Source organism: Perissodus microlepis, chromosome 7 (assembly GCF_051167445.1).
Source record: "Perissodus microlepis isolate ML-2025 ecotype Zambia chromosome 7, ASM5116744v1, whole genome shotgun sequence".
NCBI classification, from domain to species: Eukaryota; Metazoa; Chordata; class Actinopteri; order Cichliformes; family Cichlidae; genus Perissodus; species Perissodus microlepis.
The window spans coordinates 63287456-63302683 of NC_140467.1; the positions used below are offsets into that span (position 1 = coordinate 63287456).

Genomic DNA, 15228 nt, shown 5'->3' on the forward strand with positions numbered 1-15228 from the left:
CGTGGAAGGCTAAAGGCTCATTTCTCCTCCAAGAGCAATTAATAAAAGGGGAGAGCATCTGTGAAGTGTCAGCAGCCCTCTGCTTACAGCCGACAGCAGCAGCGACACAAACAACAGCAAAGTGAAAACAGATTTTTAGATAATGACCCAGACACAGCTCGCTCCCATCGCACTGCAAAATAATTGAATTCGCTCAGTTATCATCAGGAGCACCCCAGAGGTCAGATGAGGGAAGCTCTGCTGTGACAACATCCTTAAAGGGGAATACCACCAGGACCTGAGGACATGAGCGATTCTGGTCGTGGAATATAGATGTATGGAAAATAGTGTTTGACTGCAGCACAGACGTTAGATCGCCGTCAGCAGGCAGTCGCCGCCACAGCCTCTGATCTGGGAGTTATTTATACAAACATAATCATCTTTTGCTCTTGAGCTTCAGGTGCAGACATCCTCCTTCAGGCTTTTCTGGTATATTCATGGTTCCCTCAGTTACAGCAGCCCAGACCATCACGCCACCACCTCCGTGTCTGCTGCTGCTGTGATGTTCTCTTTATGAAACGCTGTTATTTTGATGCGACGGGACTCAAACCTTCTCGGGGATCATCGAGATGTTTTCTGGCAGATGTGACACGAGCCATGGTCAGCAGTGGTTTTCTCCTTAAACTTTCCCATGGACGCCATTTTTGCCCCGTCTCTTTCTTGTTGTTGAACCATGACCTCTGACCTTAACTGAGCCGAGCGAGGCCTGCAGGTCTGTAGATGCTGCTCTGGGTTCTTCTGTGACCTCCTGGCTGAGTCGACGTGCTCCTGTGAAGGTTCAGCACCGCTCCGGGTTTCCTCCATGTGTGGATAACGGCTCTCGCTGTGGTTCACAGAGGCTGGCTCAGACTGATGATGTCACTTGTTTCTTTAGATCGCAGCGTGATGCTGATGTGCTGCTGGTTGAGACCTTTCAGTCTGCTTCACTTTATCAAGCAGCTTCTGTTTAAGTGATTTATCATCCAGCAGGTGTGACAGTGATCAGGTCTTTTTGGAAGCTCAATAAAATGTGGTTAACGAGAGTTAATTCATTTTTAACAAGAAGGTCCAGGTGGGTTTGGATAGCTTCTTTTCCCCCTAATAAATGAAACTCGATTTTGTATTTACTCTCGTTATCTTTGTCTAATAGTCAAATTACTTTGATGATCTGAAACATCTGAGGCCTCCAAATCTGAGGCCATGGTTCTCAGCCGGAAAAGGGTGGAGTGCCCACTCCGGGTCGGGGATGAGTTCCTGCCCCAAGTGGAGGAGTTCAAGTATCTCGGGGTCTTGTTCGCAAGTGATGGGAGAAGGGAGCCGGAGGTCGACAGACGGATTGGGGCTGCAGCTGCAGTAATGCAGACGCCGCACCGGTCCGTCGTGGTGAAGAGGGAGCTGAGTGTAAAAGCGAAGCTCTCAATTTACCGGTCGATCTACGTCCCTACCCTCACCTATGGCCACGAGCTGCGGGTAGTGAGAAAGAACGAGATCGCGGATACAAGCGGCAGAAATGAGCTTCCTCCGAAGGGTGGCTGGCCTCTCCCTTAGAGATAGGGTGAGAAGTTCGGCCATCCGGGAGGGGCTCAGAGTAGAGCCGCTGCTGCTCCACATCGAAAGGAGCCAGCTGAGGTGGTTCGGGCATCTGACAAGGATGCCTCCTGGGCGCCTCCTGGGTGAGGTGTTCCGGGCATGTCCCACCGGGAGGAGGCCCCGGGGCAGACCCAGGACACGCTGGAGAGATTATATCTCTCGGCTGGCCTGGGAACACCTTGGTGCTCCCCCGGATAAGCTGGAGGAGGAGGCTGGGGAGAGGGAGGTCTGGGCCTCTCTGCTTAGGCTGCTGCCCCCGCGACCCGGCCTCGGATAAAGCGGATGAAGATGGATGGATGGATCTGAAACACGTCTTTAATTTGACTTCTCAGTTCTCAAACACAGAAATGAGACTAAAACCTCTAAAATTGTAGTTGGAATTCTGTAGCAACACACATCCGCCTCCTACGCTGGAAAATATTAAACATTTAAAGTGGACAATGGAAGTTCGAAGTTAATGAGGGACAAACGCAGAGAGCTGTGTGCTTGTTTCCACCTCTGAACGATTCTTACACATCTGCTGTTTGTTTACGGAGCCAAAAAGAAAGAACCTCCGAACAATCGAAGAGGTGCTTTAATTCAGAATTATTTATGGAGCTAAAGAGACGCTGAATCACGAGTGATGGGAAGCAGAGTGGGAGAGAAACGGGCTGACTGGTGTGGACGTTATACTGGACCATCATAGTGAAGAGAGAGGCCTGCCTCCTGGGCTTTCTGGTCACACCCACTCGGGAGGAGATCCCAGCAGAGAGCAGACCTATGCCACGGCTGGTTGTCACATGGGTAGCTGGGGCTCCCTGTTGAAGTATAGATGACATATGAGCTAAAAATTGGGGTGATGCTGAAATATTGAAGCTGTTCACTGAGACGAACACCGAAACCTCAAAGTTTTAATCTTAGCTTTGACCAAGGTCAAAGTCCCGCACTTTGTGACCTGCTACAACATTTTACTAGTAAACAAAATCCAAAAATGTCTTAGATTAAGAAAATTCATATTTCTGGTTTAAGGATTCAGAATAATTTCCCACGAGCTCAAAGCCTTTGCAGGCTAAAGATGAGGTTAAAATGTGAATGAAGACATGAGACTGCCGTCACAGAGAGGGGAAATCCCTAATATGGTCAGAAGCTTTAAGGGTACAAGAGAAAACATTTAAAAAAATCATAAAAAATAAAAATATGCAGCTGGAAATGAGCAGATTCAAACATTCAACACCAGGATAGGGTGGAAATTACAAATGAGTTTAATTGCCCATCACATCACTTTGCCAGTGATTATTAGCTTAGTTGATAAAATACCACAAACTTAACTTGAACTTAAAGAATTCTTGGTGGTTTACAGACAAAAGCTTTAATTTTTCATGTAAAATGTGAAGTTCATGGACAGGACTTCAGTTTGTCGTCTTTTCAGCCTTCAAGAAAGAAATATTTAAAAACAAAAGACTGCAGTGAAATGAACAAAACACCACCTGAGTGTACAATGAACAGGGTTTATATAAAAGCCATGCAGTAATCTGACTCACACGGTCACAGCGAGCGGCTCTTGCTGTGAATTTGACATTTTAAGAAAAATACAGAAACTCTGTGGGCGTGGTCAGTCCTCTTCCTCTTCGGTGTCCAGCGGTCCTCGGTTTGCAGGGAGCGATGCTGTGATTCGCTGCCAGCGGTTTGGTGGCCAGATGATGTGAGAGGCCCGACCGTGAAGCAGCCCCACAGACACCTGGGAAAAAAACAGCATCACAACTTTTAACAAATGGTCAAATTAAACATTTTATTTGATCATTTTACCACTTTTGAATTCCCTGCTATTGTTTTTAGCAGCCCTCCAGTTTTATCTGTCACACTTTACAGACCACCTAAAGACAGAATTTTTAACAAACATACACTCAAAGTATAACATGATCACTTTAACCTGCACATAGATAATCCTTCTGACCCTGCAGCAAAAGAATTCTTAAACGTTCTTCACTGTATGGATTTTACCTGCACGTCACGCAGCCGACTCAATTCAATTCAATTCAATTCAATTTTATTTATATAGCACCAAATCACAACAAAAGTCGCCTCAAGGCGCTTCATAGATACAGAGAAAAACCCAACAATCATATGACCCCCTATGATCGAGCACTTTGGCGACAGTGGGAAGGAAAAACTCCCTTTTAACAGGAAGAAACCTCCGGCAGAACCAGGCTCAGGGAGGGGCGGGGCCATCTGCTGTGATTGGTTGGGGTGAGAGAAGGAAAACAGGATAAAAGACATGCTCACAACAGAGGACACACTCTGGACCTGGTCATCACCCATGGGCTGTCCACCAGCGTGTCCTCTGTTGTTGACCTGGCTGTCTCTGACCACTACTGTGTGTTTTTTAACATCACCGGTTTTATTCAGCGGTGCGAACTGTGAGGAGGCGCTATCTAACCTCTGAAGTGGCTGCAAGTTTTACCAGGGTTTTAGACAAATGCCCCCCTGTGATTTTATTTTTAATCATTTTATCAGCAAACTGAAGAAAACCTTGACTCCGTTGCTCCACTCACCACCAAAAAGATTAATGTAAAACATGCATCACCCTGGAGAAACGAAGAAGTCAAAACACTCAAAAGGAATTTCAGGGCAGCAGAAAGGAGATGGAGGAAAAATAAAAATGTAATCAACCATCAAATACTTTGCGAGCAACTTAAAATGTACAATAATACATTAAGGAATTCAAGAAATTCATACTTTGCCAAAATAATCAGTAATAACAAAAATAATCCCAAGGTCCTCTTTTCCACCATAGATCATTTATTTAACCCTGATTTTAACAGCTCCCAAAGAACCCCACAGACTCACTCTGTGAGCAGTTTGCAGACCACTTCAGGGGAAACGTCAGCGCCATCAGATCTGATATTTTATCTTCTCACGATATGATTTTAAACACATCTGAGGGCTCGATTGTACCTGAGGAGACACTGGACAGCTTTGTCCTGGTTAATGCTGAGAACCTTAAGAAGGTTTTCTCCACAGTGAGACCCACCACATGTCTTTTAGATCCAATCCCCTCTTCACTCTTTAAAACACTTTATGGATTTTTTGAAGCTGAGCTTTTATACATGATGAATTGCTCTCTTCAGTGGGGTGTCGTCCCTGCTGCCTTTAAAACAGCAGTGGTGAGGCCCCTTCTGAAGAAGAGCAACTTGGATTGTAATGATTTTAATACAGACCTGTATCCAACTCACCATTTTTAAGTAAAAGTTTAGAAAAACGTGTTTTTACTCAGATTAATGACTTTCTGAATGATAGACAGATCCTGGAGATATTCCAGTCTGGATTTAGGGTGAACCACAGCACAGAGACGGCTCTCCTAAAGGTTCTAAATGATCTTAGATGTAACTGGGACTCCCAAAAGCTCTCAGTCCTGGTGCTACTGGATCTAAGCGCAGCCTTTGATACAGTAGACCACGCTGTTCTTTTAAACAGACTGAGACACATGGTGGGCCTCTCTGGTGCTGTACACAACTGGTTCCCTTCATCTCTCAGACAGAACTTTTATGGTGAGTATGGATACATGCTCCTCTAAGATCCATAGAATGACATGTGGTGTGCCCCAAGGGTCGGTTCTAGGCCCTGTACTTTTTAATTTGTATATGCTCCCTCTCTGCGGTGTCATCAGGAGGCATGGAGTGAACGTCCACAGTTACGCTGATGACACGCAGCTGTACATCTCCGTGTCTCCTGATGACACCCGACCAATGGATGCCCTTTTTAACTGTGTTTTAGATATAAGATCTTGGATGGAAGAAAACTTTTTACAGCTTAACCAGGACGAGACTGAAGTTTTAATCGTCGGTCCCGAGGCTCAGAGAGAGAAACTTGTCTAAATTAGAGGCATTTTCACTATGTCCTTCGCTACAAGTGAAAAACCTGGGTGTTATTTTTGACTCTGAGCTTGGTTTTATCCCACATATTAAACATGTAACCAGAATTGGATTTTATCATCTAAAAAATATAGCCAGAGTCCGCCCTATTCTCTCTCGGGCCAACACGGAGATGCTGATGCATGCTTTTATTACCAGTCGCATTGATTACTGCCCTGCTCTCTGGTCTCCCCAAAAAGAATATTTCACCTTTACAACTTTTACAAAACTCTGCAGCTCGTGTGCTGACGAAGAGCAGAGGGCGGGCCCACATTACACCGGTTTGAGAATCGCTGCACTGGCTCCCCGTGTGTTTCAGGATCGATTTTAAAGTTCTGTTATTGGTTTTTAAATGTCTTAATGGTCTCGGGCCTTCTTATCTCTCAGATCTGCTTTTACCATATGAACCCTCGCGGACCCTGAGGTCCTCTGGCACTGGCCTTTTGATTGTTCCTAAAGTCAGGACACATGCTCACGGAGAGGCAGCTTTTCAGTGGTATGGTCCTCGTCTGTGGAACAGCCTGCCGGAGGAGCTCAGGGCCGCAGAGAACGTACATGTTTTTAAGAACAGGCTCAAAACCACCTTTTTAATTTAGCTTTCACCTAACGTTTATTTATTCTATGTTATCCTGTTATTCTATTTATATTATTAAATTAGGTCCTACATAATATTTATTGTATTTTATCTTTTTATCCTGTATATACTCTTATTAGGTCATATCTCCAGTGTTTCCTCGGAGGGCGCTCTCTGCACCGGGGCTGTGATCGACCGTGGCTGCTGGGGCTCTGGGGGTCCTCTCAGCCTGGCTGGGGGGCTTCTTTGCCTCCCTCCAGCTGTGTGCCCGGCCTGGAGGCTGCGGTCTGTGACCAGCTCCCGGTGCAGACGGCTCCCTGTTATAGTGTTTCCTCACCTGGTTCATGTGTGCCCAGCCCAATTTTGCCCAGTTTTACTTTTCAAGTGTGTGTGTGTGGGGGGGGGGGGGATGTGTGTGTATGTATCCATGACCGCTTATGTTAATGAGAGTGTGGGGAGTGAGTTGGAGGGCGGGATGGGGTGGGCTGCTTTTAACCATGTAAAGCACTTTGTGCTACATTTCTGTATGAAAAGTGCTTTATAAATAAAGATTGATGGATTGATTGACAACTGAGAGCCGATTCAGAGAGAGAGAGCCATCCTGTCCTCAGGTACCACCGGTGTCCTAAAGTGAGCCTGTCATGGAAATCTCTTTGAGCATCGCTGACTGAAGCAGCTGTGGTGGAGCAGGAGGTTTGGGGGTGACAGAGGAACAGGTGGGTGGAGCAGACTGCAGTTTAGAGGGTGAGTAGCTTCATATACGGAGGTGGCTGCCTTCCTGTTTGTCCTAGCAGCAGGACAGCACAGAGGGCAGTGACCTGCAGACGTGGGTGGAGCCCTGCAGGATGGAGCGCATGCGGTCAGGGTTAGCAGTCGAGTAGTCAGTTTTGCTTAGCAGGGTGTCTGAGGATGTTTGTGGCAGCCATGGAGCAGGTCAATCTGTCATAACAGGTGATTCAGGGCTCCCTTCATAACCTGCTTTAGCAGGTCCAGCAGACCATCTGTTATTAAAGGGAACAAAGTGATCTGAGCACAGTTCAGGCTTTTCAGTTCTGCAATCGATGGCTTTCTCTCTGTAATGCTCCACCGTCTTTGACTCACGTTGGGGGAAAAGTGCAGTTCGTGACAGCATGAGTCTTTTAAAACCACAAAATCTGAAGAATTCAAAATGAAAAGATTATCGGGCAATAAAATGTGAACATAAATAAGTAAAACACAGCTCCAGCTGCCTTTCTTTGCTCAAAAACCCTCCTCTAGTACACGTGTCAAGACCTGTTATGCAAAAATAGTTTTCTCATTGTTTATTCTCCAGTCACATCACGGAGCTGGAGGCCTCAGCAGCCAGTGCTTGCTTCAGAGATGGATACACACAGTAAGTTGCCATTTTCCAGTGTCCCATTAGAGCCAGTCTACTTTATGTTGCAAATGCATGCAATCATCATCTCACTGAATCTGATTGTGCTGACGGGGATAAAATGGCAACAACTGCAAATATGTTGCTGTCTACATACAGAGAAAGTGCAAAATGGAAAAGCTGCTCTGCAATCTTCCTTTTATAAGGAAAATAACCAGAATACAACAAGTCAGCGTGTCACAGATGATATCGACACTGACTCAGATTTACTGCAACACGTTGGTAATCTGCAAACCTTCACCAACCTGAGAGCGACGGCGCTCCAACCGACCACGATGGTTTGGAGAAAGGTCGCCTCCACCAGTGCCGTCGCCTCGCCATTAAATTCGGTCACCCAGAGGTTGAGGGTGTTTCTGGGTGACCGCTTTGATTGTACTTACAAACTCCAACAGCAAAAGATGTTTGAACTTGTTTAAATGTAGTCTTTGGTTGGGCTTAGTCACAAAGACAGCTCAGTTATGCCGAATGTAATAAAACTGAAGCCTTCTTTGAATCAAACACATCAGATTTAAAGCTGACATCCAGAACCTGCAGGGACTGTTTGTGAAAGGCACCAATCCTCTGCTCCGTTTTTTGTTGAATATATTAAAGATACGTATCCAAGCAGCCTGAATTAACACGACGCCGTGGGTTGGTTTTCCTCTTTTTGAGTCACTGGTTGCCTTGGCAGTCTGAAATGAGCAAAAACTGATTTTTTCTGATTTTTGAAGTGACATGCTTCTTATTTAGGTTTTCACAGGTTGACATTCAGCTTGAGGTGCAGAGACTTGCAGACATCAACGGCAGAGATAATTAAAACCGGCACGCTGACAGCTGAAGATCCGTCCACTCACTGCTGTCCAGCATCGTCCTCGCCGCATCAATTAGATCTGCTTTGCATAAGGGCGAACGCACACACACCAGCAAATGTCATATGCTTTTAATGATTCCTGTTATCTCTCAAAGCCAGCCTCTATATTTAAAACCATATATACATATGCGGCATTCATCTCCATCTCCAGAATAACCTTTAGAGAGCTCGTGCTCGGGCTGGAGGTGTTATGAGGAGTTGGTTTCAGAGAAAGAAAGCAACGTTTGATTTGACTTTTTTGGGGTGTCGCAGCAAATTCAACGCTACAGTCTGAGTAACAGGAAGGAAAAGAAACCTCCACCTCACAACAGCTGCGGGTCAAGCTCCAGTTTAACAACATGTGGTAATGAAACAGCTGATTAATATTCATCCGGCTGCAGATGACACTGAGCTGTTATCTGCTAAGGTGAGACAGTGAGGAATTACTAAATTACACACCTGAAAGCTGTGGAGGCAGAGAACCTCCAGGTCAGCACAGATTCACCTTTCTTTTAATCTCAGAAACACGAGGTTGGAAACATCAAACAAAAACGTTTGTTTTGCACCTTCGCTCCACGATTTGGGTTTGAAGATTCCTTCAACTGGTGACAAAAATCAGGAAAAGTATCCACGCTGGCTTCTTTACGCCAAACATAATCCATGTGACCATGGTTAAAACATGGCTGCCAAGGTGACATGTAGTTGTTCCTTCCTTTGCTTTATTGATGCTTTCTTTCTTTCGATGCTCTGTTTTTGGCTTATTTGGATATTTGGGTTTTTTTTTTGTTAATTATTGGATTAGCTTCATTTCTTGGATTCTTTGTAACACGTTGCTTCCTTCTTTTCTTACGCAGAGATTTTTAAGGCGACGATTGGCAAAGAAAAGCATGTAGGAGAAAGTGAACGTGCCTAATATCAGGTTTTTCAGAACAGGAAAATTGAGAATTAATTAAAATGCATTTATATAGAAATTCTTCCTTCTTTTGTTTCTTGGAGGTTTTTCCTTTCAGGATATGTTTTTATTTTTTGGCAGTTTCATGCTTTAGATCGTTTTTTGCTGCCCTCTGCTGTCCCATGACCACGAGCTGTGGCTAGACCACCAGAGTCGGGTCGATGGGCTCTGTCACTCCGAGCCCTGCACAGTGGAGGTGGTTTACTGAACCCGATTCCTCCTGAATGGTTTGGGAGGAGGCTTCTTTGCAGAGTTGGGAACACCTGAGTGACCCCTCCCTGGGAGACATCTGGAGATTTCTGCTTTGAATGCTGCTCCTCAAATGTTTTATGTGGGCAGAAAGTGGACGGGTTGACACTATTGTTTTTAATGGGCCCATTTTTCAATGACTATGACTCTGCTAGTGTTGGAGACAGATTTCAATGGTTTTGAAAACAGAAGAGGAGCTTTGATGGACGATGGTAGCAACAAGCATTCATCAGGTGCTGAACACAGAATAATGAGCTCCGCCCAGGTGTTTCCAGGTAAACGTCACATTACCGTGACTCAACAACAACGCTGGGCGAGCGACTCAAACGGTTTCTGAACGACGAGAATAAAAAACTTTACAGGTGGCCTGTGTGATGGATGCTCAGGGTTTCTTTAATGGTTATTGTAACCATTAAAGAAACCAGTTTAGACTTTTGTAATTCATCCATAATTTTTCGCTTCACTTGTTTTGATTCTATTTTCTTGGATTTCTCTGTTTTGGTTTCACCTTTTAAAGGTGACCGCCCTAATAATTAACAGCTTTTGTGCTTCGTACTTTCCTACCTTCCTCCGTTGCCTCTACGGTTTGCTGTTTTCCTGATTTTGTCCATCGGGTCCTCCTTTGGGGTCTTCATTAGCCTTATTTTTAATTTCCTTGCTTGTTAGTGGAACATCTCTCAGGTTCTTTGTCTCTGTTGCTCCTTTGTTTTCTTTGTATTTTTCCGGATCGTTGGTCAGTGGTTTCCTTTTGCCGTTCAGCGGTCATGTGCCGAATTCCACGCTGCACCACTTAGTCCCGTAGTCTTTTCTTCTCGGCGCTCTCTCGGCTCATTACTTTCTCTGTTTGTGTCCACATCAGAATTGGCTTTTCAGCTCTGAGAGGAAGAAACCTCAGCATCTGGCTGACTCACCGTATTGATCAACACCCCCCCATCAACTCTCTGCAGATGAATTGCAGCCATTTCATGCTTTGGGCTCAGTAGAAATTGTATTTATTGCACCTATAAACGCTTTAATAGGCCATACTTCCCACAGCGTGAGATCGACTGACATGAAAGCCTGACTCGTGTTGCATATGCATGAAAATCTCCTCGGTTTCACATTTTACAAAGTTCTCAAAACCAAACAAAGAAAGAACATTTTTAACTTAGCAACAAAAGAATGTGGAGGAAAAAGCTCCATACAGCGCTGCACTCGGACCATATAGTGTATATAGAGGTTGTGGGTGTTTTTCTCTGTTTTGTTTTGGACTATTTCTGATCGACCCGAAGGCTGACTGCATCATCTGCTGCACTGAAAGACTGTGAGGTGGGTGGCAGCGAGGACTGCCAGGCTGACTTTAAAAAGAATATTTTATTCAAATGAGACCTCCTCATTGGAGAGGATACATCCTGAATATAGTCAATTGATTTAGCTGTTCGAGTCTATTTCCTGTGGTATGAATATTTGGTAATAACATGAAACTGTCAGCACATTGTGTTTCATGATACAACACAGCTGAGGCTTCTGCTGCTGTGGCTTTGGCCATTTGGCAGCAATGAAAGGGTAATGCGATTTTAGGGACGAGAACGCCGGTGACGTCTGTCACGAGGGGCAGAAGCTGACATGTGCTCTTCAACTCTGCAATGAAACATCTACTGACAAAGACCACTGCGCTCACACCACCTTTCTGAACAGCAGAGAAACGTCTCCAGGCTGGAACAGGCCAGAGCTAGTCTGGAGCAACGACTGGATGTCATCCATCTGTGCCATTAAGCAGTGACAGACAAATAGCTGTGAAAATGGTGACAAGTGTGGATGAAATAAACACAGGTTGATGTTGTTGTTGACTCTGACGTCAGCAGATTTCTTCAAACGTGTTGAAGAAAGAAAAAAACAGCCACAGCTTTGGACTCTGGGTCTGGCAGAAGCTCCAGTTTCACCCCAGCAAACGAGCAGAAGCATCACAAGCTGCAGAATAACGTGAAGCTGCAAATATCTGTGCAGATACCACAGCCTCACACCTTTCCCTCTTGTATTTGTCCGTGCAGTGACAGTGTTAGACGATTATATGTAAAAGAAAGTTTTCATGTGACAGTCGTGGGAAAGACTGAGTCCACCCCTGATTCAACAGCTTGTAGCAGCAATAACCTGCAGTGAGGATTTTCTCTGTGACTTCGTCAGTCTCTCACGTCACTGTGGAGGAGTTTTGGTCCACTCTTCTTCATATTGTTGTTTTTCGCCTCATTGAGGTTTGCTGCATTTGTTCATGCACAGCTCTCTGAGCTCTGCAGCAGCTCCGTTCTTCTCTTCTTCAGTCGTTCTGTTGCAGACCTGCTGCTGTGCTTGGATCTTTGTCCTGTTGATGACCCGGTTTGGTCCGAGCTTCAGCTGTGGGACACACGGCCTCACACTGACTCTACAGAGGAGCTCATGGTCCACTCAGATCATCGTCCCTCCTCCACCGTGCTGACGGCTGTATGAGGTCTTTGTTTCCTCCAGATGTGCTGCTGTGTGTGATGGACAAACATCTCCACTGTGGTCTCCTCTGTTAAGATGCAGTTTTGGAAATATACACCATGCTGGTATGTTCTCTTTAGAGAGAAGACTCTTTCCCCTGAAGCCCTAAACAAGCCATACTTGTTCACTCTTTGCTAACCGAGGTCTGAGCTGCAGCTTTTGGGTCTTTTGGAGTTCTTCTGAGTTTTGCACGGTCTGACCTTGGGGTGAATTCTTTGGAACGTCCAGCGCTGTGAAGACTTGCAGCTGAATGTTTTCAATTTGTGAATAATCTCCCTTAGTATTTGTAGACGGCCTTATAACCCTTCCCAAGATCTTTGCTGACATCTTTCCTCCTTGGCTTGGTCCAAACTAGCAAAAGTGCCATAAGTAGTGGTGCTCACACCGACTGATGATCCTTTAATTAAGTGCATTTGTGCATTTAATAAGCAGCACCTGGCTGCTACTGACCTTTAATATTCTTAATTCCTATAGAAGCAGTAAGCGTGCCATTTACTGAGACTGAAAGTTAATAAATACGCTGAACTCACGGTTTAGTATGTTTTACAGAACCATGGACCAGAACAATCCTAAGGCAGGGTTAGGGTTGATTTCTGCTCCTCTCTATCAGCCCATCCCAGCAGCCATGACATCTGGTCAGACCCCCTTCATAGCAAAGACGTCTAACAGGATGTCTGAGGCAGCAGTTTGTAAGAAGGAGCTGTAGTTTACACCTTCGTAGGAAATTCTCTGCAGATGATCAGCATGTGAATCTAAATTACATTTAGCCACAGACTTCACACTGAAACAGCGGTCTTTGGCAGCTTATTTAAAACTAGATCTCGGCCTCTCTTTGTAGGACAGAACAGCTGCCGGTCGTCTCAGGAACACAGAGCAGAGAGGCTCTGCAGAGCTGCTGCTCTATGTGCTCTGGGTTTGAGCTCAGAGGGGATTTCTGCTCAGCTCCTTGGATAGCTTTGCATCAGTGGGAGAGCAGGGCTTTCTGTCTGGCTCTGAATGTGCTGTCCATAGCAAACGACTACTTCTTTGCTGAAAAATTTATCCCGCTCCAACCAACTGGGGAAAAACTACAAATAGCACTTAGAGAACAGGACTCAATATTAGAATTTTAACACTCTTCCTGCTCCGGAGAGATGAGCCTGAAACACGGCGTTGATGAAATCTTTATGCGTCTGTCAGGATGAACAAACCAGGTCTGCAGAAACATCCTGCTTTGTTAACGTACTTGTCATCCCTGCCGACCACAACCAAACGCTGAAAGATGGCGCCGAAACAAGCCGTCACTCTGGCTTCCCTACGGACTCTGTGAAGCTCGGCTCCAGTCAGGAGGAGAGGACCCAGCTCGGATCGGGATAGGGCAGATGAAACCGGGCCCACAGTATGCAGTGCACGTAAAGGAAACATACTGGAGTTATTTATCCGTGGATTCTCCCAAAGCTCCATGTTCTTTCTTTACCGTTCCCCCCAAACAAACAGTGTGCTGCAGTAATGCCTTGCTCACAGCTTCATTATTTCTCCTTCTGTTTAAGCCATAATAAAGCTTTACACCACATTTATGAACAAAGTGTGAATCTCGACTTTGATAGTGAGATCTTTGCGAGACTTTGGGTCCTCATTAGTCAGGTCTCCATGGCAACGCTGACGCGTGTGTGTTTGTGTGTGTGTGTCTATGATAAATTTGTTTTCAGGTTCACGTCTGTCCATCAGCCTACTAAAACTCTGCAGAGGGATTTAAAACACACCTATTTTTAAATAAACGATTGTAAAGGAATTAATTCATTGTTAATTATATTAAAGAACATTTCAATCACAGGTTTAATGAGTCGAAGCCCAGATTTGGATCCCGCTGAAGCATTTTAAACTTGTAGTATATGCAAGAACACCACATATGAACACAAGTATGACGCAGCCTGCACACATCACACCTACAGGAGCTGCTCGACCGTCTCTGCACTCAGTGATGTCTCTGACACACTGTGCAACCAGGTAAAGATGGTGGTTGGTGTATAATTCGGTTTTTTGATGTTTGGGACTGACTGCAGGTAGCTTCAGCGATCAGTGCAGAGGTTTCCTGTCAGGAGGCAACCTGACTTAGTCTAATCTGGAGGGATCATTCAAACAGACTGTTGAAGGTTTGCAGTTAATCAACATCCATTTTATAGAGTCAGACAGATGCCAACACGTAATCCACCAACGGTTTGGACCTGTGCCGGATATACTGGACAAAGGATGATGAAGATGGAGCTGCCAGCAAGGAGGAAAAGAGGAAGCCCTCAGAGGAGGTTCATAGATGCAGTGAAGGAGGCCGTGCAGAGGGTTGGAGTGATTGTGGTGAAATAGAAGTTAAGGAAGAAGAAGTCTCTATCAGGCCATCACAGCAGCTGCAGCATCATCTGCAAAGTCATGTGTTTTTATACTGATGAAGATTAAGAGACGTAACCCAATACTGTTTCCTTATTGTGTATCGCAGACTGACTGAAAACTCCTGAACATAGAAGTTGTTTCTACCAAAGGAGGGCATCAGTGTCACTGCAGTGAGATGAGTGCTTACCGGTCCAAAGCTGTTGCTGTCCAGACTGTGGCCGTGATGATCTCCCTCGATCCAGAAGTGACCATCTGGAACTCGAACATAGCGGTTCTTGTAGGCCAGAGTCCTGAAAAGATGGGAAATAAGAGAAACTTCTAAGAAAGCAAGAACTTTGTTTTCAGTCAGACGTTCATTATAAATTCATTCAATTTAATCGAGAAGACATTGTCGAGATGACCTGCTGAAGTTCACACCGAGCATCACAGTGGGAAAGAAAGCTGATGGAGGTAACTCTGAACTTGGCATGGTTGTTGGTGCCAGACAGATTGGTCTGACTGTTTCAGAAACTGCTAATCTGCTGGGATTTTCCCACAAACCCATCTTTAGTGTTTACAGAGGTCGGACTGAAAACAAAAAATCCAGTGAGCCACAGTAATCCAGTAACGTGCCTTGCTAATGTCAGGGGTCAGAGGAGAGTGCCCAGATTGGTTCGAGCTGACAGAAAGGCAGCGGTAGGTCGAATAACCATTTGTTACAACCAAAGCCTGCAGAAGAGCATCTGTGAGTGCACAACATGTTGAACTTTGAGGCAGAAGTCCACACTGGGTGTCGCTGCTGCCAGCCTAAAGCTGCATTTCAGAGTCTCACCAGAACTGCAAAATAGAAAAGCATTGAAACATCTTTTG

General features: G+C 45.2%; 1 protein-coding gene across 2 annotated transcripts in view; it reads right to left on the reverse strand.

Moving 5' to 3' along the window:
* Positions 1–2826: 2826 nt before the first annotated feature.
* Positions 2827–15228, reverse strand: part of immp2l (inner mitochondrial membrane peptidase subunit 2) — a 199117-nt gene continuing 186715 nt past the window's right edge. For both annotated transcript variants that reach the window (XM_084936612.1, XM_084936611.1), the window contains exons 5-6: positions 14567–14669; positions 2827–3325 (exon numbers count right to left, since the gene is read on the reverse strand). In XM_084936612.1, the coding sequence (XP_084792738.1) occupies positions 3200–3325; positions 14567–14669 (229 nt within the window). In that variant the 3' untranslated portion in view covers positions 2827–3199. The remainder of the gene's footprint in view (positions 3326–14566; positions 14670–15228) is intronic.